The sequence below is a fragment of the Dama dama genome, chromosome 12, assembly GCF_033118175.1.
Source record: "Dama dama isolate Ldn47 chromosome 12, ASM3311817v1, whole genome shotgun sequence".
Lineage (NCBI taxonomy): Eukaryota > Metazoa > Chordata > Mammalia > Artiodactyla > Cervidae > Dama > Dama dama.
Genome location: NC_083692.1, coordinates 41,537,104 through 41,564,534, shown reverse-complemented (window position 1 = coordinate 41,564,534; position 27,431 = coordinate 41,537,104). Strand labels below are relative to the sequence as shown.

General features: G+C 37.4%; 1 protein-coding gene and 1 long non-coding RNA gene across 2 annotated transcripts in view; one reads left to right on the top strand and one right to left on the bottom strand.

Moving 5' to 3' along the window:
* Window positions 1-3,817: 3,817 nt before the first annotated feature.
* Window positions 3,818-10,037, bottom strand: LOC133067205 (uncharacterized). The gene is made up of 3 exons (XR_009695221.1): window positions 9,420-10,037; window positions 9,135-9,255; window positions 3,818-6,635 (listed from the first exon to the last, which is right to left on the bottom strand). It is a non-coding gene; the product is annotated as an uncharacterized LOC133067205 (long non-coding RNA).
* Window positions 10,038-10,189: 152 nt separating this feature from the next.
* Window positions 10,190-27,431, top strand: part of SECISBP2L (SECIS binding protein 2 like) — a 55,899-nt gene continuing 38,657 nt past the window's right edge. Inside the window, exons 1-4 of the mRNA XM_061157102.1 lie at window positions 10,190-10,388; window positions 17,897-18,075; window positions 20,488-20,812; window positions 22,430-22,565. Of these exons, the coding sequence (XP_061013085.1) occupies window positions 10,365-10,388; window positions 17,897-18,075; window positions 20,488-20,812; window positions 22,430-22,565 (664 nt within the window). The 5' untranslated portion in view covers window positions 10,190-10,364. The remainder of the gene's footprint in view (window positions 10,389-17,896; window positions 18,076-20,487; window positions 20,813-22,429; window positions 22,566-27,431) is intronic.

Genomic DNA, 27,431 nt, shown 5'->3' with positions numbered 1-27,431 from the left:
GGAGGCTCTCAGGTATGAATAGGGGAATAGGAGCAATCTTTCCATCACACCACTGATACTGTCAATGGAACCTTTTTTCCTATCAGTTTGCTACTACTACATGGAAATCTTGGTGGATTTCTCTTATATGGAAAAAACAAGCAGATATTACCTCTAGTAATTTTCAGTTAATACTATCTTTATGCAGCTTTAATTCCATGGCCTGTCATTTTAAATACCTTCTTGACATTAGATCATGTTACTTTCCTGCAAAAAAACGAGATATATACTCAACTTCAGCTATGTTCTAGCCTTGTTATATGGCCAAAATGCCAAATTCCCATTGGTTCAACCACTATGGAAAATTTATAAAGTTTCCTCAAAAAATTAAAAATAGAACTATCATTCGATCCAGCAATCCCACTTCTGGGTATTTATTCAATGAAAACGAAATCACTATCTTGAAAAGCTAGCTATACAACCCTATTTATTGCAACACTATTTACAACAGACAAGATATGGAAACAAGAATACCGAAGTGGGTTGCCATGCCCTCCTCCAGGGGATCTTCCCAAACCAAGGATCAAACCCAGATCTCCCACATTGCAGGTAGATTCTTTACCTTCTGAGCCACCAGGGAAGTCCTTGGGATGTAATATATAGCAAGTGACTATAGTTAACAATACTGTGCTATGTATTTAAAAGTTGCTAACCCCCATCAGGTGATCTCACTGGGTTACCATCATTTCTAATCAGCATAACTATATAAGCTATGGGGCTTCCCTGATGGCTCAATGGGTTAAAGACATAGGAGACACAGGTTCAATCCCTGGGTCGGGAAGATCCCTTGAAGGCAGAAATGACAACCCACTCTAGCATTCCTGCCTGGAAAATTCCATAGACAGAGGAGGCTGGCAGGCTACAGCCTATGGGGTTGCAAAGAGTCGGACATGACTGAGCACATGTCACATACATATATAAACTGTAAGAACAAGGTATGTCAGAGAGCATTATTATTAATATGTAGATATATACTTTTAAATATAAGTAAGCATTTTGGACTGAATCCTTATGTTGAAATTCTATTAGTAGCTTAAATATAGAGTAAGGTAATAATGGTGATTGTGAAAGTTGTTAATTTTATGTAAAGAGATTATGGAGAGCTTTCCAATATTTAAATAAACAGGGGGATTAACTGAAAGTTAATATAAGAAAGATTTGACTAGATAATTTTAGGAAGAAAATGATACCCTCTTGAGCCAAAAATATACATTTAATTTAGTAACAAAGGCATGCAGAAATAAGCACATGAGAAACTAAAACTCTAAATGAGAGTAACAATCTTAGATCTGCTTATGAAAATATTCATAAAGTATTTTCTTCAGAGCACATGCCCTCTAGATTCTAGAGGGTTACTATGAAATTGAATCTTCTCCATTGGCCAGGAGATAAAGCAAATAAAATTTATCGTATCCAGCTTCTATTAGAAAGGAAGGGAAGTTTAACAGTAGGTGCAATGTCACTATCATATTACATATTACAACATTACTGTGTAGAGAAGTACTCTATACAGAAGAACTAGCCAGAAAATACTTTGCCCCTCACCTGACCATAGTTGAGAGTAGGCTGTTCTTTAAAATCACAATGTGTAGTAGCGTGACTTCAGGAACATGTAGAAATTATAATGCTGAGAAGTTGTTCCTGCATTAGTTGAAACTTCTAAAGTTTGGTTACTAAATTTTTTATGATAAAATTGTAATAATAACCCAATTCTTTTTTTTAACCCAATTCTTATATAAACATTCAGATTTGTTCTCATACACCATGTTGCAGGTGGATTCTTCACCATCTGAGCCAACAGAGAAGCCCTCTTATACACTAGAAGGTAAGTATTAATTTTAACATTTATCTTTTCAGCACTCAGTCAAAACATGAATTCCATGCACCTCTTTGAAGTCTTTTGAATGACTTTTGAAATTAAAGTTAAATCCTAACTCCTTACCATGGCCTATAAATTTCTAACATGATCTGGCTTGGCTCTGGTCTCATGTACCATTCATCGCTCATGCCACTTTCCTCCTCCCGCTTGACACCTGTCTCCTCCTGTTCCTCTAATGACAAGAGTTTTTCCTCCTGGGGCCTTTGCTCTTGTTTCCCTCTACCTTTTGTATTCTTCAAATCTCAGGCCAGATATCACCTCCTTTGAAGTCAGCCTATGAAAGTGGTCCACCTCCACCTTTATCTGCATTAATCACATTAGCATGCTTTATTTCCTTCATAACATTTATCTCCACATGAAATTATCTTCTTTTTAAAATATACTTATTATCTGTCACCCAGACTTAGCGGTAAATTACATGAGAGCAGGAACTTTGTCTTGTTCAACTTTGTATCCTTACTACTTAGACTAGTGCCTGGCATAGAACAAGTGCTCAAAAAATATTTGTTAAATAAACGCACATATAACTTGACATACATGCTGTTTTGACTGAGTCCCAAAAGGACAATAGATATGTGCCAATCTCCCCTACATCTAAAGTCAGATGTTAGTCTACCATGTAAAATATGCCAAGAAATTGCGGCTCAGTATTATTCATCACTCATCTCCAGTTCAAGGTTGGGGGATGGCTGGGGTGATCTGATGACTCATGAAGAGGTATTGCTTTGAAGCTACCTGATATGTACTCACACCTCCCACCGGGGGAAAAAAGAGATGCTTCCCCTTACCTCAAGCTACCTGAGAGGAGGTTTCAGGGAAATACTTGGAGAACTTGACACATGGCCCCTGAAGTCTGGGGGAATACAGGGACCTAGAATCTGAATCTTTCCTGAGAAAACCAAATCAGATCAGAGAGAATGCTGCAAACCAGCTGCATGTTCACCAACTGTAGATACATGTGAGTTTTTCTCAGGGGAAAGTGTATTGTGTTAGCAATTTACTTTGTAACACACCAAAAGTAAGATTGGTTAATGGGATTGCTAGATGGGTGGATGGATGGATATGTCATAAATCAAGTGTAGCAAAATGTTCCCAGGGATGGTGGTAAAAGCTGTTTTAAAAGGGAGTCCAGCAAGAACGCTGTTTGGCTGAGCACACAAGGGATCTAGCTGAGGGTTGAAACTTCAGAAACCCAAGGGCTGAAGGCTGGGATCATTAGTGATGGCCTGAAAGTGCCGTGCATGGCCTACATCTGAGACCTCTGAGAAGGTCTACCATCTTCCCCTTCACAGACCAAACCTGGAGGAATCTAAAACCGTAACCAGCATGTAGTTAAGGAAGAGGAGGCATAGATATAAAGATAGAAAACAAAACAAAAGTGGCCTGTGTTGCTTCCTCTACTGAAGTTTCCAGCCTGAAGCAGAACTGAGCTCGGGAAAAGGGAAAGCTTTAACCTGAAATGAAGTTTGTGTGATCTTCATGAGATTTCATCTAACACAGGGGGAAAAAAAGTGGCCCTCAGAGAATTTGAAGACAAAATATAAAAGCATTCACACTTTACTGAATCCTGCTCATTTAATACAATGTACATGTCTAACAAAACCCAACCCTGGCTGAAAGAATTCTAATTTAATAGCCTATCAAATGTTCATTTATTCAACAAATATTTATTGAGCAACTTCTATCTACCAGACATTGGTGTAGGTAGTGAATTTACAACAGTGAAAAAGATAAGCATCTGACTAAAGTACAGAAGATTTATTTCTTAAAAAAAAAATTGAAGTGTAATTGATTTATTAGTTTAGGGTATACAACATAGTGATACAATATTTTATAGATTATATTCCATTTAAGGTTATTACAAAATAATGGCTATCTTTCCCTGTGCTGTACAATATCTACTTGTTCCTTATTTATTTTATATGCAATAGTTTGTGTCTCTTAATCCCATAACTCCATCTTGTCCCTCTTCCCTTCCCTCTCCCCACTGCTAAATACTACTTTGTTCTTATATTCTTGACTCTGTTTCTTTTTTGTTATACACATTTGTATGCTTTATTTTCTTAATTTCTACATATAAGTGAGAACATAAGAATATTTGTCTTCCTCCATCTGACTTACTTCACTAAGCATAATAGTCTCTAGGTACATCCACACTGTTGCAAAGGGCAGAATTTCATTCTTCATTATGGCTAGGTAATATTCCATTGTATATATATACCACATCTTCTTTATCCATTCATCTGCTGATGGGCTTGTGTTACTTCTATATCTTATTGTTGTTGTTGTAGTTCAGTCACTCAGTCATGTCCGAGTTTTTGCAACCCCATAGACTGCAGCACGCCAGGCTTCCCTGTCCATCAGCAACTCCCAGAGCTTGCTCAAACTCATGTTCATTGAGCCAGTGACGCCATCCAACCATCTCATCCTCTGTCGTCCCCTTTTCCCCCTGCCTTCAATTTTTCCCAGCACCAGGGTCTTTTCCAATGAGTTGACTCTTAGCATGAAGTGGCCAAAGTATTGGAGTTTCAGCTTCAGCATCAGTCCTTCCAATGAATATTCAGGACTGATTTCCATTAGGATTGACTGGTTTGATCTCCTTGCAGTCCATGGGACCCTCAAGAGTTTTCTCCAACACCACAATTCAAAAACATCAATTCTTCGGCACTCAGCCTTCTTTAGGGTCCAACTCTCACATCCATATATGACTACTGGAAAAACCATAGCTTTGACTAGATGGATCTTTGCGACAAAGTAATGTCTCTGCTTTTCAATATGCTGTCTAGGTTAGTCATAGCTTTTCTTCCAAGGAGCAAGCATCTTTTAATTTCATGGCTGCAGCCACCATCTGCAGTGATTTTGGAGCCCCCCAAAATAAAGTCTGTCACTGCTTTCATTGTTTCCCCACCTATTTGCCATGAAGTGATGGGACCTGTGCCATGATCTTGATTTTTTGAAGTTAGAGTTTCAAGCCAGCTTTTTCACTCTCCTCTTTTACCTTCACGAAGAGGTTTTTCAGTTCCTCTTCACTTTCTGCCATAAGGATGGCGTCATCTGCATATCTGCGGTTACTGATATTTCTCCTGGCAATCTTGATTCCAGCTTGTGCTTCGTCCAGCCAGCATTTCTCATGATGTACTCTGCATAGAAGTTAAAGAAGCAGGGTGATAATATACAGCCTTGATGTACTCCTTTCCCAATTTTGAACCAGTCTTTTGTTCCATGTCTGGTTCTAATTGTTGCTTCTTGACCTGCATACAGGTTTCTTAGGAGGCAGGTGAGATGTTCTGGTATTCCCATTTCTTTAAGAATTTTCCATATTTTGTTGTGATCCACATAGTCAAAGACTTTAGTGTAGTCAATGAAGCAGAAGTAGATGTTTTTCTGGGATTTTCTTGTTTTTTCTATGATCCATTGGATGTTGGCAATTTGACCTCTGGTTCCTCTACCTTTTCTAAATCCAGCTTGAACATCTGGAAGTTCTCAATTCACATAGTATTGAAGCCTGGCCTGGAGAATTTTGAGCATTACTTTGCTAGCCTGTGAGAAGAGTGTAATTGTGTGGTAGTTTGAACATTCTTTGGCATTGCCTTTCTTTGGGATTGGAATGAAAACTGACCTTTTCCAGTCCTGTGGCCACTTCTGAGTTTTCCAAATTTGCTGGCATATTGAGTGTAGCACTTTAGCAACATCATCTTTTAAGGTCTGAAATAGCCTTATAGCTTGGCTATTGGGGATAATTCTTCTATGAACATTGGCATGCATGTATCTTTTCAAATTAGTGGGACTTTTATTTTTGGACATATACCCAACAGTGGCATTGGTGGATCATATGGTATTTCTATCTTTAGTTCTTTGAGGAAACCGCATACTATTTTCATGGTAGCTGCACCTATCAACAGTTTACCAGATTCCTTTTTCTCCTCATCCTCACCAACATTAGTTATTTGAAGACTTTTTAATGAGAGCCATTCTGACAAGTGTGAAGTGCTATCTCCTTTTGCTTTTGATTTACATTTCTCTAATAATTAGTGATGCTGAGCATTTTTCCATGTGCCTGTAAGCCATCTTTATGTCTCGTTTGGAAAAAAAATGTCTATTCAGCTTCTTCTTGCACATTTTTTAAATTAGTTAAAAAAAAAATATATATATATATATAATTATATGAGCTGTTTGGGCTTTCTTGATGGCTCAGCAACAAAGAATCTGCCTGAAATACAGGAGACACAGGAGACTCAGGTTCTATCCCTGGGTTGGGAAGAGCCCCTGGAGGAGGGCATGGCAACCCACTCCAGTACTCTTGCAAGGAAAATCCCATGGACAGAGGAGTCTGGTGGCCTATGGTCCATGGGGCTGCAAAGAGCTGGACATGACTTAAACGACTGAGCGCTGCATAGCACAGCACATGAGCTGTTTATATATGCTGGATATTAATCCCTTATGGATATCTTCCCATTTCTTTGTATCATTTTCAAATTCCTTCATTAATGATTTATAGCTTTCAGAGTATAGGTCTTTCACATTCTTGGTTAAGTTTATTCCTAGGTACTTCTTTCTTTTTGATGTCATTGTAAATGGGATCATTTCCTTAATTTCTCTTTTTTGATAGAGACTTCAGGGTTTTCTATATATAATATCAGGTCATATGTAAATAGAGTTTTTCTTCTCTTCCAATTTTCTTCTCTTCCTTTTATTTCTTCTTTTCTGATTGCTGTGGCTAGGAAAAGTAGAGAAGTTTTGTTTTGTTTTTCATAAACTGCTTTTTAAAAAATATTTATTTGGCTGTGTCAGGTCTTATTTGTGGCACATGGACTCAATAGTTTTGGTACAGTGGGCTTAGTTGCTCTGCAGCATGTGGGATCCTAGGTCCCCAACCAGGGATCAAACCCATATCCCCTGCATTGCAAGGCAGATTCTTAACCACTGGACTACCAGGGAATTCCTGAGAAGTTTTAAAAGTTTAAAAGAATGTTATAGAATGGTAACATTCTATATTTTGATAGAGATTTGGGTTACATAGGTACATATATTTGTTAAAACTAGAGTTCAATATTTATTCATAGTGTTTATACTTTGATGTAAAATTTACACAAAATAACATGCACAAGTCTAAAGTGTTTGCTGAGTTTTGAAAAGTGCGTGATCATCACAACTCTGCTTTCCTCCACTATCAGAAGATAATTTTGCCTCCCATTTCACTGATAAAACAGAAGCCATCTGACAAGCATTCTCCAACTTAGAAATGTAGCCAAACCTCTCCTTTCTTCTTTTCATTTTGTCATTGTAAACAACATACACCTACTCCCATCTGAGGTCAATTTCTTCTTCTGGTTTTTCATCCTATCCTTTCCAATCCTCTCAGAAGCCTTGCTTTATTGGATTATTCCTCTCCTCTAGAACTTTCATTTCAAGGAGCGAGCTTGTTTAAGAACTAATGCTGGATTCCCTCTACTAACTGAGTCCTCACACCTGCCATTCCTTTTACTTGGAACAATTTCCCTATTTCTTCCCCCTTATTTATCATAAACCCTACTCACCCTTCAGGTGTTTCATTAGATTCTCTTTACTTAGATATAACTTCCCTGACCTTCCATCCCACACTATGGTAGAAACTATTGAGCTTCCTGTTTCATGACACTCAGCTCACCTTTATTTGTTTTATGTATGTCTTGCCCACAAGACAAACATGGCCTCTGTCCTCAGTGTCTTATTAACTACTAACCTCCAGTACTTAGTCTAGCACCTAGCACGTTAAATATTTGTTGCTGAATGAAAGACTTAATTAAAATTCAATCATCTGTAAAATGTAATGTTTTAAAATGTCTTCTCTTCCTTCATAGATTTAAATTTTTATTCTAATAGCTATTAGAATAATAGATTTCCTAGGATTGGGTTAAATTAGAAAGGCATTGTGACATTTTTGTTCTTATAATTTTTCATAAATCTGTTCTAAAATTTAAGTGACTGTCTTATACATAAAAGATCCTCTGCAAGAACTATTTCATAGTCATTAAAATTCTATAAAGTAGAAAGATCCTTCAAGATCCTATATTTCAATTTCCTTAGGTCATTCTTTAAAGGAAGAAAACCAAAGTACTATGGTACTTTTATGACTGTACTGTTACTGAATTTTTACTCAGATAGGGGTATCTTATGCTAAAGACACCATGTGGGAAATTCTGGAAATTCAGAGTTCTTTTTACCTTTCAAGTGTGAAGCAAGATGATCATCTGTTAGTTTACATAACTACATATTCTAAATAGTTTAGTTTTTCTGAGCAAACCTAAATTCATTCAGCATTCACTGACAGACACTAGAGACTTAACATGAAACACAAATCACTCAAGTGTGTAACCAAAACACAGACACACACATATATGTACACACAAGCACACAAAAAATTTGAGGAAGTAGAGCTACTAAAACTAAATAAATGAGAGATCTTCACATACAAATATGTTTCTCCTTAGAAATAATTTCTGCTGCCAGCCTTGATGTAAGTCTTATTAACTTTACATAACTCCTTTCACCAGGTCAAAATATAGTACCAACTTAAGTACATTTGGGGCCTCCACAGACTACCTCTTCTTGAAGTCCTATTCAAATAAAACTAGACTATTGAGCCAGACTATCTGAAAAGGCAATGCAAGTTTTCACTGAAGCATAACAAAGCAAGCTTCTCAAAACACTTCTCCAGCTGTGTATCTCCACACCAGCCCTTCAAAACAGGAGCCACCTCTACTCCCTTCCTTCACTTAAGTATAATTTAGCTTTTATGCTTTGATGCTGTTGAACTGTGGTGCTGGAGAAGACTCTTTAGAGCATCTTGGACAGCAAGGAGATCAAACTAGTCAATCTTTTTTTTTTTTTTTTTCCAAACCAGTCAATCTTTAAAGAAATCAACCCTGAACATTCACTGGAAAGACTGATGCTGAAGCTGAAGCTCCCATACTTTGGCCAGCATGATGCCAAGAGCTGACTCACTGGAAAATACCCTGATGCTGGGAAACATTGAGGGCAGGAGAAGTGGGTGACAGAGGATGAAATGATTGGATGGCATCCCCGACTCAATGGACATGAGTTTGAGCAGACTCTGGGAGATAGTGAAGGACAGGGAAACCTGGCATGCTGCAGTCCATAGGGTGGCAAAGAGTTGGGCATGCCTTAGCAACTGAACAACAACAAGCTTATATAGCTTTTAATTTTTCTTCCTTACCCTGAAACTGACCAGCAAACAAGAGCTCTTAGGGGATGTGTTGGAGGATGTGTTTGAGCAGATATCCAGAGGCAATCCACAATGATTGTCCAATTTCATGGCAGTCTCCTTCCTCAAGGAACTAAGGAACAGAAGGTAAAAGGAACAATCAATAAGCACGGTGGAAAAGCAACATACCAGAGTATGTTACCTGTTGAGTGGTGGGAAAAATTAGGGGTTCTGAGATAGGGCAGAGAAGCCTGAAGGTGAGCCTAGGGTTGAACCTGGTCCTTGACAACGAATTACCTAACCAGTATTTGTGGAGCTTCCTGTCTCATTTCTCAGTGGTCGCCATACTGTGGTATTCTCCTTTACAGTCAAGGCTTCCTTTAGCCAGATGACATAAGAAAGAATAACATGTGTACAGGCAGCTAAAAGCTCTTCCGATATACCAGAGGTAGTTTGGGATGGGAAAGTGGTCTCTGGGCTTCCACGGTGACGGAGTGGCAAAGAATCCACCTGCCAATGCAAGAGACGCAAGAGACACCGGTTCCAGCCCTGGTTTGGGAAGGAAGATCTCTGAAGTAGGAAATGACAAACAGCTCCAGTTTTCTTGCCTAAAAAATTCCATAGACAGAGGAGCCTGGCGGGCTACAGTCCACGATAGGGTTGCAGAGTCCCACAGGACTGAGGCTGACAGACTCAAGTGGTCTCCGAGGTCCCTAAAGTCTAAAATGCGCGTGTCCAAGTGGCTCCGCACTCCTTAGTTTAGCAGTCCAGAGGGGCAGTTAAAAGCCCACGCAAAGCGCTGAGTGGCTCAGGGTACATGCTCCTGGGAATGTCCAGCTGGCCTCAACCTCCAGAAGAGCCAGCTCGCGTTGGGTTTCCGCCAGCTCCCGTTGGGTTTCCGCCAGCTCAGGCCGCCTGCGGTCACTCCGCCCACTGCCTCTGTGGACCTCCGCCCCCTTCTTTCCCTTCCGCGCTCCGCCATTTCCGACTACGCCTCTAGCTCATTTGGGCCCTCCTCGGCTTCCGTCCCAGATGATCCCTCCCCGAGGCTGCCGCTGCCTCCTCCTCCCGGAGCTGGGGCCGCCTCCTGGGCCAGTGGCGTAGCCGGACTCTGCGTCGCGGCCAGCTAGATAGGGGCGGAGGTCCGGAGCCCGGTCTGGACCCGAGCGGGGGGCCATGGAGAAAGCGGCCCGAGGCACTCTCCACACCGACTAACGCGCGCCCGTTGCGGCTGCAGGCGCCATGGACCGAGCCCCCGCAGACCAGGTACGCGGGCTTGAGCCAGGCCGGTCGGGCCGGGAGCTGGGGGTCGCGGCTTCCTCCCGGGCGGGCCCTCGTCTCCGAGCGTGGGCCCGGACGGCCGGAGCCCTCGGGTTCCTGCTGGCGCAGACCTCCTTTCCCCGGGATCCTGGCGGCGCCCCTCTTCCTGCATTGTTTCAGATGCTGTCTCGAGCTTGGGGGCTTTTTCAGCCCCGATTACCCCCGGGCTGGGGACTTGCTTTTGGCCCCCCTGACTTGTTTGGTGAAGGGCCAGAAGATTCCTAAGTTGTCCGTTCTTTCCAAGGAGAGGGTTTATAACTTCACCAAATGCTACCCCCCTCCCCCTTCCCTTCAGTTTTGGAATGTGTTTTCAAGGTGGAAAGGCTTCTCACTTAGAAAAACTGTCAGGGAATGTGTGATAACTACAGATGAAGGAGGGGTTATGGGCTTTTAAAGATCTACGTTCCCTTGAGCGAAGCATTGTTTTTGCAGTGGTTTTAGGGAGGTGTTCCTTTTAGATATGAAATACTGCGGTTTCCCTTTGCCCTTCTAGCCAGTTATTTTGCCCCCCCCCCCCCCAAAATAGTATTTTTAAAACATCGATTTTATATTTTAAAGGTGTAGGACCCGAAGGACGAGTTCATTTCCGAGCCCGTTTTCGTATTCACGAAGTCCCATTAGTGTTTCAGTTGCATCAAATTATTGATTATCCAAGCTAGTAGGTGCTGGGAGGCTGGGATGGTGACAGTGTTTAAAAAAAAAAGGAGAAAAATCTAAAATAATACTTTTCTTCCCTCCAAAAAGTTTTCAGTATTTTCCATTCTGAGATCTGTATGAAAGGATTTAATTTGATGAAATCGAAGTTTACTCACTGTCCATTCCCCCTCTTCAGTTGAAGGCCTTGCCCAGTAATGAACTCGGCAAATAGATGAAGGAAAAGGAGAAATTAGGGATTAGCCTGATTACTTTACAAATGGATAATTAACACCTGAATAACGAGAAAAGATTTCCCAAATTCTTGTATTTGTATATATGTAGCTGGAATTTATGTGTATATATGTAACTAGTCAGAGCGAGTTCAGATTTTGAAATCGGGCTCTTTCAGCAGACCGCTGCTTCCTGGTTGTGGATATTTGTTTTGTTTTTTTCTTTTTCTTTTTTTTCCTTTGTATAAAAAATCTTTATTTAATAAAAGCTTGTGTGAATATGACTGAAAACACAAGCGAGTTTTATGAAACAGTATGTGTATTTACCAAAGCAAAACTGATGGGGGCCCCTTGACAAATTAGTGCAGGCTTTCCTGTGATCCAAGGTATTTTATATGCCCCCATATCCAATTTAAGGAAAATTAATTTTTCAAGATACCTATCAAAAAGCACCCGAAATTTCAAAGCCTGAGAAGTGAATAAGAAATTTTCTTGAATGATTTTCCAGTACTTGTGTCACTAATGAAAGGGTTAAACATTTGGTCCTTCACTAGAATGACAGAGCTGTAACTAGTAATGCTATCATGTATATACTTATGGTTCCATGTATATGGTTCCATGTATATACTTATGGCTTCTTTCATCCTAGAGGAAATGTAATTAACTATTTAGATGGTAACTTTTAGCATAGTTATTTGTATGTAATTATCTTGATAGCAAGTGCTATGAGCAAATTCTTTACAGAGCCCTTTTGTCTTTCATCCCGTATCTTTCCAGAGTCCACAGCCTATTAAAATCTTGTAGAAATTTAAGCTTCAGAAAAAAACATAAATGTAGGTTGAAGAATTTTTCTTTTTTTTCTCTCCAGTACCTCCTACCTCTTCCCTTAGGCTAATCTTAGGGGATTATGAGAGAATAATCTGAATCAATTCCTCTTCCCCCACACTCAAAAGAAGCTAAGATCCCAAGAAGTGATGCTACTTTGCCTAGTTCATGCTGTAGGCAGTTAATTCAGGGGTCAATGGATGACCTGGAAGGAGTCTCCTTCATTTTAAATTAGCACTTTTCTGATGGCAAAACTCCATTATTTTCATTATATTCTCATATTCATCATTGAAAAAGGCACAGAACTATTAACTTAATGATAGATTAGGGGCTGGAACTGAGATCTGTCCACTGTGTGGAGTTCTTGATTGCTTTTACTATACCACTGAGTAATGTAATGGCTTTTCCAAGTTATTTGGAATGTACTTTTATATTTTTACTAAATGAATTTAATAGGTAAAAGTCATTAAAAACAGATGCCACATGTGCTGAATTTCCGCTTTTCTCTCAAAACATTTATTTTAAACCAGTGTTGGTTTATATTCAGAATTTCTGGGAATGTCTACAGTATTAAAAGTTATTATAATACTATAGTGGTTGAGTATTCATAAAAGTTTGATTTTTAAAGACTAGTACTAATACAGACTTTCTGCACTTTGTCTTAATCTAAGTGAAATCCTTGGAGTATTGCACAAGTGTAACTTAAAAAACATCTAAGCGTGTTTTGCCTGAAGATATTCATGTTGTAGTTATTGGAATTACTTATTGTTTATATATATGTATACATATATATATATATATATAAAATCTTTGTATAAACGGATAAATTCTGTGTGTGTTGATCAAGATTATAAAAAGCAAGTTACTGGGAATACATGTTAGCTAGTAATCTTAATTGCAGTAATGACTATTTGAAAAAAAAAAGTTATAACCATAAGAGAATCTCAGGAGTAACCTCTTTTAGCAAGACTGTTTTAAATCAAAATGAGTAGCTTATTTTAATTTCCAGAGTTAATTCTGAGAAAGAATACTGCTTAGTATAGTGCTTTTTTTTTTTTTTTTTTTTTTAGTGCATTTTAAAAAAAAATCTGTTTTGTTTATTTAGCTGTGCCGGATCTTAGGTGTTTTTTTTTTTCCTGTCCTTAAAGGGGAAAAAAAAACCTTATATAAAGGGATGTGAAGACTAAATGATGGAGTTTGTTTATAAAGTTTTTGTATTTCTATTTTTACAACATTTAGGACAGTGTTTTGAGATTTTTTTAAAAAATAAACTGACTTTAGAAGTGACAGAACACTTGAGGTTGACAATCTCTTGTATTATCAAATAATTTAAACACTGGCTTAGTTTTTAGTACATTAATGTTAGATAAGTTCTTTTAAAGTAATTTGCAAAATTATTGATCACTAATGCCTTTAATTCTTAGAAAACCAGATGTGTGATAAGTATACATGGTTTGATGCAAAGAGCTGTTTACCAATAAAGGTATAAAATTATCTGGCTTATAATTTTTTTCTTTAAATAATTACAAATGTAAAATAGAGTCAGCACTGCAAACTATATTCTAAATAAGTTACTCTAAAATGTTTATTATTCAGTAATACTTAGAGTTAGCTTTTATAGATCTAAGTAAGCGATTGCCTTAACATTTTAAAAATGCTTTTGTAATCAAAAAGAAAGTAAAGAATGCTCATTTAGTGAAAATATCATTTGAAAATTTAAAGAGGCATTCCCCCTAAGTTTTTAAGTCAAAGGGGAATTAAAAAGTGTAATTAAACATTTTTTAAAACGTAATAAAATACTGCATATTAAAATGTATGGGATGTGGCTGAAGCTATACTCTGAGGCAAATGCGTAGTCATAAATGTTTTCGTTGTTCAGCATTTTAAAAGGAAGTTAAAAATTAAGCATCCAAGGAAAGAGTGGGGGGGGGAGAACTCTTCAAAGAAAGAGAGAAAATGAATAGATAGTCCAAAAACTAGTATTAAATTTAGAAAGTTAGGTTTTAGAAAAGTACCATCAGAGTTTAACAAGATTAAATGTGGTCCATTTTAAGAAAAGAGGGAAAATGTATAAATAGGAAAGCAAGTAGGCAGAGTCTAAGTTATATGCTTTGATTTTTCTCTTCAGTATTTTCTAAAGTCTTGCAAAACTTGATATGTATAACTACTGATAAATTTTGGCAAGTGGCTTACTTTCAGTAAAAGATGTTCCAACTAGAAAACAATAAAGCCAGCAGGTATCTCTTAAGCACTTTTTCTTTCAGGAGACATTTGTTTTAATCTTTGGTCATGATACATAAAAACATCTTAGTGTTTGATATATCCTATTTACGTTAATATAGCAAGAACGTGGAGGGTTTCCATAGTCGTATTTTTTCTGTAGGTGTGTAGTCTGTACTGACATTTCACTGTAGGAGCACGCTTTGTTATGTTCTACTTCAGTTTTGATTTTAAGTGGGTGTCATTTTTCTGTTGCTTAATCTGGGGAAATTATTTGTACTCTTATCAAAGTTCTATCTCAGAAGAATTTAGTATGAGTTCTCTGCTGATGCGTGCTTCATACTAGCGTGGTACTCTCTTCAGTACATGAGCTCAGAGTGTGTTTGTTAAATTATACAGGCTCTCAGTGATCTGAATACATTTGTTTAATAAACTTTTAAATAAGATTTCTATAGTTTCTTGTTCAAATACAGGTTTCTGGGATTATGATTTTCATTAACTTGGAAAATTCTGAACTAATTTCTGAAAGATAAAGGTAATTTTACAGTACAGTTACTTTTTTGTTTGTTTTTTAAGCAAATAGTAATACAGGAGTAGATTTTGTTCTGTGTCTAGACTTCTTTCATATTTTTATTTTCTTTAAGGAGACAAAAATTTGCTATAAAATTTCTGATTTCTTAACGATCATGGCATAAATAGACTAAACAAATACAAACTGAGGAGTATCATTGTATGAAGTAACTGGTTAATTTTTTCATAACATTTTGTTGTCTACTATGTAAGACATCTTTTCCTTTAATTTCTATATTAATATAATGAAATAACTGCCAAAATCTGTTGCTTGCTTAACATATTATCTGTATGACCTTTATTATGTGAAATTTTAAAAAATAGTTTGCCATATGAACATTACTTTTCAGGCCTGAGGACAACTGAGGCTGCATTTTGATGTATGATACTGAAGGCCCCAAAGTCACGACAAACAACTTTTAAAACCATAGGGAGTTGTAACTATAGGAGAAAGTTTGCCAGTCTGTTCCTACTAGTGACATCTTCTGTTTGTGCAGCTGTTGACTACAGCAGCTTCTCTTTTTTGGTAAAAACAAAGGATCATTTCAGTGTTTGTGAGTTTTATTGTTGAATGCCAACATCTAGAATTGCACTTAGAATAGAAGCCAACACAGACTTTAATTTTTTGGGACATATACTGTGTATATGTGCAGATATTAGTTATAAATTATGCATGACACTTTTTGAATAGTGATTACCTAAATTCACAAAACATATAAAGAACAGATGAGACTAGGTATAAAAAATTTGTTGCAACTTTTTTTTTGTTTTTGGCTAGTCTGTGTGGCTTCTGGGGTATTTGTTTCCTCACCAGGGATTGAACCCATGCCCCCTGCAGTGGAAATGGAGTCCTAAACACTACACTGCTGGGAAAGAGCAAGGATATGAATTTGTTGTTACCAAAGTAATTTATGAGTTGGTATTATTTGGGGGTATCAGGAAAAGTTATTTTTAAATTGCCTTATTTCTTTATATTAGTATTCTTACTTTTTTTCATATGGGATTGAGGATTTAATATAACCATATACCTTGAATTAGAAAAAAATTCCAAGTGTCTTCTAATCCAGATTTATAAAACTGTTCAGGATTCTCATATGTTCAAAGGTTAATATTTTATACGTTAATAAATAAGTTTTGAGTCCTAATGACTATCGTAGTGAAAATCACTGGCCTATTAACATTTGTTTTTGCCTCCCATGTTGAGATTCAAGAAACCAACTCACACGTATTTATGAGTACAATTATGTTATCTACTTCAGATTTGGTCAGTAGTACAAAAGTAGACCTCAAAGTTACATCAGGTGGGGAGGAAGGATATTAAATTGATACTGCTGTATAGTTCAGATTTCTTCCCCTAGACATGTGTTTTGGAATGTTCACAGTGAACTCTTTTTGAACAGTTTCGAAAAAGGCTGTATATTCAGCACGTATATTTAGCATGTCGAGTCTTTTCTTTAGATTTTTTTGGATTTTCTACTGATTACTTTTGTGAGAAACATGGATGAAATTTATTCAGAGAAATATGCCTTGATAGGAGCTTCTAATAAATGCCATCCCAGTGGGGAAAAAGTTCTGGTTAGGTCTATTGCTTTCACGTAGTTGATTTGAGTTGTTGAAGTATTGGATTGCATTCCACTCACTGGTTTTGCAAAGTGTTTATCTTTTAATATTGTTGTTTGTGGGGTTTTTTCCCCCCAAGTCTCCTTGAGATGTTTGTGGTTTTTTAACATTCTACTTTTACAGAATATGCCTATAGATTATTTTATACTAAAATTTTAAAAATTTCAGTTAAATGTAGCAAACACAGAAAGAAAAATGCATAAAACCAGTGTACAGCTAAATGAGTTATTGGATGAAGACCTTGTGCCACCCATGTTAGGATATAGTATTTTGTCGGGTACCTCAGAAGCTCTCCCAGGTGCCTCTTCCCAATCACAACTTCCTCTTTCCTAAGAGTAATTCGTGTCCTGACTTTCATCGCTCTTCTTTACTTTTCTTTATAGTTTTGTCTCTAATTTGTGCATCCTTAATGTGGTAGTTTGGAGGAGTCTGGTAGGCTGCAGTCCATGGGGTCGGCTAAGAGTTGGACACGACTGAGCAAATTCGCTTTTGACTTTTCACTTTCATGCATTGGAGAAGGAAATGGCAACCCTCTCCAGTGTTCTTGCCTGGAGAATCCCAGGGATGGGGGAGCCTGGTGGGCTGCCGTCTGTGGGGTTGCACAGAGTTGGACACGACCGAAGCGACTTAGCAGCAGCAGCAGCAGTATGGTAGTGTATTATGTCTGTTAAACCTCTATAGATTTATAAGAAAAGATAAAAATAAACTAAAATGGAGCACGTATTCTGGATTACCTTATTTACTCAGTTTGTTTGCTGGAAAGCTGAAGTGCTCACTTTTTTCTCAATTTAACTGTGAAGCAAGTTTTTCTCCCTTGTGCTAAGTTGTTTTTTTCACTTATTGTAGACATTATCCTTCCTTTTAATTTAACCATACTAATCTAATTTCCTGCAATGGACAGAAGTAAACTTTTTTAGGCTATTCAAACAAATATAGAGTAGTTATCCTTCAGAACTCTGTTCAGTGATTTTTTTCCACTAACAAAATTAACTTAAAACACAGTGTTTTGTCTGAAGAGTGAATTTGTTTTTTGTTTTGTTTTGTTTTTTTACTACCAGCTTTATTTTTGGACTCCGAGGTATGACTTCCTTGTACTCTTGATTGTTTTAACAGCTTTGGTTATGTAAGAAATGACTTCATTGAAATGTAGTAACCTTTGATAAATTTTTTCCTCCAGTTGATGGCTTTGTCTAAATAACATAATCAGATTAAATTTTTAAAATTTGACCTTGCTCTTCCTTTGAATGTTTTGTGAATACTGAGAAGACTGTCTCTTTTATTGTTAAGTTGTGAATTTGTATTATTTAAGTTTTTGCTTGCTTGCTAGTAATGTGTTTCACTTTCTCTTTGAAGAATGTCAAGCTGTCAGCTGAGGTAGAACCATTTATTCCCCAGAAGAAGAATCCTGATACATTTATGATCCCTATGGCACTCCCAAATGATAATGGAAATGTTTCTGGTGTAGAACCAACTCCAATTCCCAGCTACCTGATTACCTGTTATCCATTCGTGCAAGAAAACCAGTCCAATAGGTAATTTGTTTATTATTATTTTCTTTTGGTGGGGGAAGAAAGGGGTAGGGAAATGTAGAAGTTTGCAAAGCACACTTCTTAATTTTTTCCTTCTGTAACATTTAAATATTAATTATTTCTCTACTTTCTAAGAGGAGTAAATGAAACCAAATGATGTAGAAATTTAAAAATTGTTGGCATTGTTATTGGATTATTATTATTTTCTCATTCTTTCTAAGAGAAAATGAAATTCTTTGTGTGTATCACCTATAATAAGTTATTGAAATTTTTTTGAAATAAACTGACTCAACGGGAGGAAGGAATTATTCAGAAAGAGGTGAACAGAAACCCTTTTTTTGAGGATAGGCATATAATCCTAATTGCCAAGACAGTCTGTGCTAAGAAGAATGTATCAAGGGGTGGCCCTTAACTTTGAAGATTTAGTGGCCAGTTAGCTTATTATATCTCTCGACTCTTGATTGTAGTTTAAATTTAGATTCTGTGCTATAGTCACAGAGTGATTTAGCAAAATGTTTACTGCTCGGATAATGTGTGACCTAGTGGTTAGGGTGTGTCTTGTGATAGCCTTTCTAACCCTGCTTAGACTGTCTGAATGATTAGCACTTCATTGGTGTAGTTCATTTTATTGCTGTATGAAAGTACTTTCAGCCTGTTTCATATTATATCACACATAAAAATTGTACTTCTCTAGCACTGTAGGATAAATGGATGAGGTAGCTGGACTCTAGCCTTTGCCCAACCACCCCTGAGGGCTAAGGCAAGTCAATATTTCTATTCATCTTTAACCATTGCGTCACACTAGTGTGTCCAAGCACATTCTTTGAGAAATTCTGGATATATGAGATATATGGTCAGTAAATTCCTCTCTCAGGAATTAAATATTCAAGTTAATACTCTAGAACTCTTTAATAGTCTGGGGCATTAGGCACAGTAGAAGCTAAAGGATTCTGCTCAATTGAGTCAGGGTAATATTACATTAAAAATCTTTGACCTATATTGGACTATGCTTGGAGTAATTTATAAACTAAAAATACTGTTGCAGTATTTGTCAAAGTGGCCAAGTGTACAGTATAATAAGTTTAACTTTTCTTATCTTACCAAATAATTTTGAGAATTCATGAGTAGGCCAGCCATCAGATTATTTTAAAATATTTTTAGAATTATGGCAGGGGACATTTTTCCCCTGTGCTTTGTCACGGAATAGTGAGGAAAAGCTCTGTAGTCCAGCTTCCTGTGACCTCTCAGTCATCAGCGGCAACTGTCTGCAGGGAGGACTGATGAGATGGGAAGGACTGGTGCTTTATAGGAAGGCATCACGCTAGAAGAACCCTAATGCTGGAGATAAGATGGCACTGAACAAATCTGCCTTTTTCTTTTCTTTCTCTTGGACCTCTGGCGCCTGCTTCCATTGTCAAGAAGGAGAGCCGGGGAAAGAGCTGGACTTGGCCAAGTGGTTAGGGGAATATGGGAAAGGAGTAGGAGGCCCTTGGCCTGAGCTAAAGAATGGAGGTGGAATAATCAAGTCACCTACTGTAAAGACCACCTTATACAATGATCGCCTTACCCTGCTTTTTGCAGAAGGCTGTTACAGCTAGTTGCTGTCACTGAATGGGAACTTTGGACTGCCATTACTGGCAGATTCAGCAGATAGGTGTTTAACTTTTAGGCAGAAATATTGTGAGGTTGAGGGAGAGAGCTACAAATAAGAATACTCTGTACATTTTAAATTTTGGAATGCAGTAAACTCTCAGGTTAAATTTCTTTGTGTATGTGTGTGTGTATGCGCTGAGTCATGTCTGACTCTTTGTGACCCTTTGGACTGTAGCCCATCAGGCTCCTTTGTCCATGAGACTTCCAGGCAAGACTACTGAAGTGGGTTGCCACTTCTTACTCCAGGGTATCTTCCTGACCCAGAGATCAAACCCATAGCTCTTGCATCTCCTACATTGCAGACAGATTCTTTACCACTGAGCTATCGGGGAAGCCCGGATTCCTTTATACTATCAATTAAAATTATTATTACACATATGTAAAAACTAATTATAGCAAGGAAATTGATAAAAAATAATCTCTTTTTCAGAATTATTATGAGGCTATAGTTGACGCTAGTGGTAAAGAAGCCGCCTGCCAATGTAGGAGACTTAAGAGTTGCAGGTTCGATTCCTGAGTCAGGAAGATCCCCTGGAGGAGGGAACGGCAACCCACTCCAGTATTCTTGCCTGGAGAATCCCATTAACAGAGGAGCCTGACAGGCTACGGTCCATAGGGTCACAAGGAGTCGGACACAACTGAAGCAACTTAGCACATTTTATACTGTTATTTTCTTTTATTAAAATAAGTTGAGAATTTGCTTTGTATTACTTTCAGACATGCATGTCAATAGATTTGTTCTTTTTTGATTTGGTTTTACAGACAGTTTCCATTATATAACAATGATATACGATGGCAACAGCCTAATCCAAACCCTGCTGGACCATACCTTGCTTACCCCATTATATCTGCTCAGCCACCTGTTTCTACAGAGTATACATATTATCAGCTGATGCCAGCACCATGTGCACAAGTTATGGGTTTCTATCATCCTTTCCCTGCACCTTACTCCAACACTTTTCAGGCTGCAAATACTGTCAATACTATAACCACAGAATGCACTGAGCGTCCAAATCATCTTGGACAGGTCTTCCCATTGTCTGGCCATCGAAACAGAAATAGTAATAGAGGACCAATGGTACCAAAAGTAAGTGACCAAATTTGATTGGCTTTTGTGTTTGATATTTCTGTTGTTAGTGTAAGTAATTTGCTACTTGTATTGATTAGCCTTTACCTCAGAGTTTTACTTTTTAAAAAACAATTAAGGATGTAGCATTTTAAAAATAACTTTTTCCATTACTTTTGTTCCTCATTCTTAAATGGTGATATGGTTTACAGTCATTTTCAAATCAGAGAGTTTACATAAGCATAATGCACAAATATTTCCAAATTATTTTAATTTAGTGATAAAAATTGCATAGTGACACAGTTTTAGTAAGGGATTAGTTTGACTCCTTTCCTAGCAGTGTTAAGAGGCTGATGTACATTTAGATATTTCAGTCTTCAGAAATAAGCAGGAGATATTATGGAAAAGAATATTGTGATGCATTAAGTCTCTTCAACTTCATTGTTTTCTATTCTGTCAATTTTTATTAGGAACAGCACTTTGTTCTTCAGAGAATGCTTTACTATATTATATGGACACAGGATCTCCTAGGGCTAAAAAAAATTAAAGATAAATGTGCGAAATGACTTTTTGTCAACACCAGCCTTTTGACTAAGTTAAACAAAAAGACACAAAGGCCTTGAAATCACAGGAGAGTTAAGGTTAATTCTAGGTGTCTGTTTCTTAACTAAAAGATTACTTTTCTGTTGAAGCCATAGTGTCAAAGCAAATAAGAAAAACCAGATTTCTTCTCAGCACTTTTGAGCTAATGGAAAGCAGAGTGATTAGATGTCTTTTACGTCTGTTATTGTCAAGGAGTTCATGCTTTCCTAGATTCCATTAGCCCAGCGTCTTCGGTGAAAAGTCTATGCTATCTTCTGGCATACTTTGTTCAGGTTAAAATACAAACAAGCTGCAGAAGTTGCTTGGAAAAGCTTATTAGTTTTTGTCCGTGGAAACTTTCTGGGTCAAGGGAAATCCTTTTGGGATATCTCAGAATGAAAAGAAATAAGTATTGGAAATAGACAATAGTATATAACTTTCATGTATTGAAGTAACATGATTTCTCAGACTGCATTTCCAGCACTTCAAGAAGTTATCTAAGAAGTTAAATTTGGAGTTCTTTTGTATAAATTGCTATTATGTGATGGATACTCATATTTTTAAAAAATGAAGGAAAGGATCAGCTTTTTAATATTTTCTTTTTAAACTCTAAAGCAGAAGTTTCTTTTGCACTTCATTGCTCTCATGAAACTAAAATTGAGCTTTTTTTAAGTTACCACTCATTTTATCAATACTGCCTTTTTAAGTAAAAATTTATAACCCCTTATTTAATGTGATTATACTCTTATTATTTATTAGTAAGAAAATTTAAAATGCAAATGGCAATTAAATGAATGTCTCACTAATTATAATAGTATTAATGATTATTTGAAAAGTAGTATAAAAATGTGTATATAATTACATTATATAGCGTACTATGATTGGCTGTAGATAATTGAATGAAATCCTAACACAGTAACTCTTTTTCCTTATGGATTGAGAGTCACTCATTTGTGGCCTACGTTTAAGTATATTTTTGAAGGATGAATTGATATATTTTACAATGTTTTTTAGTACATTGAATAGGATTTTAATTTTTTTTTTTACTTCAATCAGCAACAACTCATACAACAGCACATAAAAAGCAAAAGACCACTGGTGAAAAATGTAGCTATTCAGAAAGAGACAAGTGCAGCAGGTCCCGATAATCGGTCAAAAATTGTGCTCCTGGTAGATGCTTCACAGCAAACTGGTAAGGCAAGATTTTTCTTATGTATATACATCATAGATTTTAAAATATTTTTTATTTTATTGAAATACAGTTGATTTACAGTCTTGTGTTAATGTCTGCTGTACAGCAGTGGTTTCATTTATACATACATATACAGTACATTCTTTTTAACTTTCTTTTCCATTATGGTTTATCATAGGATATTGAATACAGTTTTCTGTCTTCTACAATAGGACCTTGTTTGTTTGCATCTGCTCATCCCAAACTCCCAATTCACCCCTCCCCACACACCCCTCCCACACACACACACTTTGGCAACCTCAAGCTTGTTCTCTATGTCTGTATACATTGATTTTTATCTGTTGTCATGCATTGACTTTGTAATTGTAGACTTTACCACTCTTTAGGATTTTGGACTTTGAGTCTTCTGTTTATCCTGCCACTTTGTGGAATTCTTCAGGAAAGATAAAACAGTCCCATGTTCTTAAAGTTCTTTCAACTTGGGGGCTGGCTTATGTAGTTTTGAGCAGAATTTGAGGTTTCCTTATCCCCTTATAGGAGTGAAGCAGTTCAGAAATCAGAGATGGAATTTTGAAGACATTGTAGAGATTTGAGGGACTCCTTTTGGTAGAAGTTAGAATTAAACATGTTTTATTTTATTTTTATTTTTCATAGGTTTGTCAATAACTAGATTAAAATCTCTTTTAAAACATTCTATGAATATCTTTATAGAAGAACTTACCAAGTTTTGTGCACCATATTTTAGCATAGATCTGAACCAGACCTATTAGCGGTAACATGTATCCTCAAACAAAAAAATTTTGGGCTAGTTTTATATCATTTTGTTAAAAGTTTTTAAGAGGACTGTGTAAACATTAAAGTAAAAAGCTTTATCCTGACAATAGGTAAGAATTAATAAGTAGTCTTAAAATCCTCACTGTTTTCCCGTTACATGTGAAGCTTCATGTTGTACCCCTGATAATGCGCTTGGTAACTATGGAGTGGGGAGCTGTCTTCTCTGTTCATTGTCGTTTAAAAATCCTTATTGATGATCCAGACTAGATCTGTTCAAAGGCGTGTTTGCTTTTTACCCTTTACAGTTTTTACAAAAATGCTGTCTTGCTTGAAATGAATTAGATGGTACATACTTTCTTTCATTTGTACTGTAGCTTTTATGTTGGACATCCATTCAGTTATCCTTTCACAATTGCTTAGGTTCCTTAGGAGTAAGAAAGAATCCGGGAATCGGTTAAAAAACAGCTTGCTGATAGTACAGTCATTGTATGGTTTGTAGGGCATAAAGTGATAAGATTAACAGACTGATGAATGCTTGGCATGGTTTATGATAAAGAGCCATAGGGTAATAGATGACAAAGTTCTGTATGTTTTGGTTGTTCCTAGACACAATGACCCATTTCTACATGCTTTGAACCCTAGAACTACTTTAAAAATTTGTTCTAATGTCTTTGGTTTGCTCATTAAGTGACCACAAAGACAACCTTCTGAATCTCAAGAGTTAGAAAGTGAAAAGATGAAGATATAATTTGAGTAGAAGATTATACCTTCTATCAGTATTCTTATTCTTCAGGTTGTTCTTAATCAGGATGAATTGGTGTCAATTACTGGTAGAATTTCTGTCCTTTATCAAAGGACAGAAATTGTATGGACCTAACAGAAGCAGAAGATATTAAGAAGAGGTGGCAAGAATACACAAAAGAACTGTACAAAAAAGATCTTCATGGCCCAGATAATAACAAAGATGTGATCACTCATACTCACCTAGAGCTGGACATCCTGGAATGTGAGGTCAGGTGGGCCTTAGGAAACATCAGTATGAACAAAGCTCGTGGAGGTGATGGAATTCCAGTTGAGCTATTTCAAATACTGAAAGATGATGTTGTGAAAGTGCTGCACTGAATATGCCAGCAAATTTGGAAAAGTCAGCAGTGGCCACAGGACTGGAAAAGATCAGTTTTCATTCCAATCCCAAAGAAAGGCAATGCCAAAGAATGCTAAACTACCGCACAATTGCACTTATCTCACACGCTAGTAAAGTAATGCTCAAAATTCTCCAAGCCAGGCTTCAACCATATGTGAACCGTGATCTTCCAGATGTTCAAGCTGGTTTTAGAAAAGGCAGAGGAACCAGAGATCAAATTGCCAACATCTGTTGGATCATCGAAAAAGCAAGAACGTTCCAGAAAAACATCTATTTCTGCTTTATTGACTATGCCAAAGCCTTTGGCTGTGTGGATCACAATAAACTGTGGAAAATTCTGAAAGAGATGGGAATGGATATCAGACCACCTGACCTGCCTCTTGAGAAACCTGTATGCAGGTCAGGAAGCAACAGTTAGAACTGCACATGGAACAACAGACTGGTTCCAAGTAGGAAAAGGAGTACTCAAGGCTGTATGTTGTCACCCTGCTTATTTAACTTATATGCAGAGTACATCATGAGAAACGCTGGGCTGGAAGAAGCACAAGCTGGAATCAAGATTGCTGGGAGAAATATCAATAACCTCAGAGATGCAGATGACACCACCCTTATGGCAGAAAGTGAAGAGGAACTAAAAAGCCTCTTGATGAAAGTGAAAGAGGAAAGTGAAAAAGTTGGCTTAAAGCTCAACATTCAGAAAACTAAGATCATGGCATCTGGTCCCATCACTTCATGGGAAATAGATGAGGAGACAGTGGAAACAGTGTCAGACTTTATTCTTTTGGGCTCCAAAATCGCTACAGATGGTGACTGCAGCCATGAAATTAAAAAGACGCTTACTCCTTGGAAGGAAAGTTATGACCAACCTAGATAGCATATTAAAAAGCAGAGATGTTACTTTGCCAACAAAGGTCCGTCTAGTCAAGGCTATGGTTTTTCCAGTGGTTGTGTATGGATGTGAAAGTTGGACTGTGAAGAAAGCTGAGCTCCAAAAAATTGATGCTTTTGAACTGGGTTGTTCAAAGAGTTTGCAAAGAGTTGACTCATTGGAAAAGACCCTGATGCTGGGAGGGATTGAGGGCAGGAGGAGAAGGGGACGACAGAGGATGAGATGGCTGGATGGCATCACCGACTCGATGGACATGAGTTTGAGTAAACTCCGGGAGTTGGTGATAGACAGGGAGGCCTGGCGTGCTGCGATTCATGGGGTTGCAAAGAGTCGGACACGACTGAGCGACTGAACTGAACTGATAGGTAGAATGCAAATTATAGTTTAAAGAATTTGTAATACGTTTTTACTCTTGAACACAAGCTTGTATTACTTAAAAGAGTTTAGTGAGATGGCTAGGTATAAGATAATACACAGAAGTTCATTACAGTGTGTTACCAACAATCAGAATTTAAGAAAAGATATCATTTACAATAACAACAAAAATACAGTTTCTGGGATAACTGACAAAGTATAAGACATTTATACTGAAAACTAACTTTATTATAGGACATTGTAAAAAAAACCTGTCGCTTGCTCATTCAGGATGATCTGATGTTGCAAATGGCATTTTTCCCTTTGTTAATCTACAAATTCAACACATTTCTGATAAAAATTCCAATGGGGATTTTTGGAGAACTTGACAAACTAATTTCTAAAATAAAAGAGTACTCATCTGAAAAGAGCCATGACTTCCTGGAAAACAACGTTTCCTCTTGGGAATTTCCTGGTATGTCAGTGGCTAGAACTCTACTTCCGCTTCAGGGAGCATGGGTTCAGTCCCTGTTCGGGGAATTAAGATCTCACATGCCACATGATATGGCCAAAAAAATTAAAAATTAAAAAAAAATTTTTTTCTAATTAAAAGCATTTTTAAAAAGTATTAACAAAAGAACTTTTTCTTCTAGGTAGCAAGACCTACTAAGCCATTTATTTTTTATAGGCTTATACAAAAATATACAAAATACAGTATACAAAGGTTAAACAGAACAGAGTCCCAGAAACAGACCCATGTATGTGAAAACATATACAAGGAAAATGACAGAGATAGCATTACAGACCCTTAACATATACAACTTGCAAATCTTATGTTTTTAATTAATTATTTAACTGGCTGATTAATTTTTATATCATGCACATCTGTTCCAGATGAATTAAGGACTTAAATGAGAAAGCCACATGTAGAAGAAAATATAGACAGATACCTTTATGATTGCATGGAGAAAACTATTTATAAAATTAAGAATTTCTATTTATCAAGAGTGAATGAAGGGGCTTCCCTGGTGGTTCAGTGGTAAAGAATCTGCCTACCAATGTAGGAAACTCAAGTTCAATCCCTTGTCCAGGAACATCCCACATGGCACAGAGCAACTAAGCCTGTGCCACAACTTTTGAGCCTGTGCTCTAGAGCCTAGAAATGCAGTCACTGAGGCCACGAGCCGCAACTACTGAAGCCTGCACGCCCTAGAGCCTGTGCTCCGCAAAAGAGAAGCCACCGCAGTGAGAGGTCTGAGCACTGCAACTGCAGGGCAGCTCCCAGCAGCCACATCTAGAGAAAGCACATCTGTGCAGCGGCAAAGACAGCACAGCCAAAAGGGGAAAAAGAGTGAATGAAGGAGCAAGTCGCAAATCTTGGTAAGGATTTTACCATGTGTGTAACTGACAAACGATTAGTATGAGGACATGTGAAGAGTTCATAAGAATCAGTAAGAAAATGATCTCACCTTGCGCTCAGGGCCCCTGGAATGCAGTGCTGCCATGGGGCTGAAACACTTTGGCAGAACTGTAGGAATCTTTGTTTTGCTCCAGTTGGCCTACTGAGGACAGTGTATCCAAATGGAATCTCCTCCCAGAAAGGAAAGGAACTGTTTGATTAAAGGTGCGTATACTGCGGCAGCACATAAAAAACCACTGAAAACTTCTCAAAGTCCAGTAATAGGCGATAAGTCAAAAGAAGTGC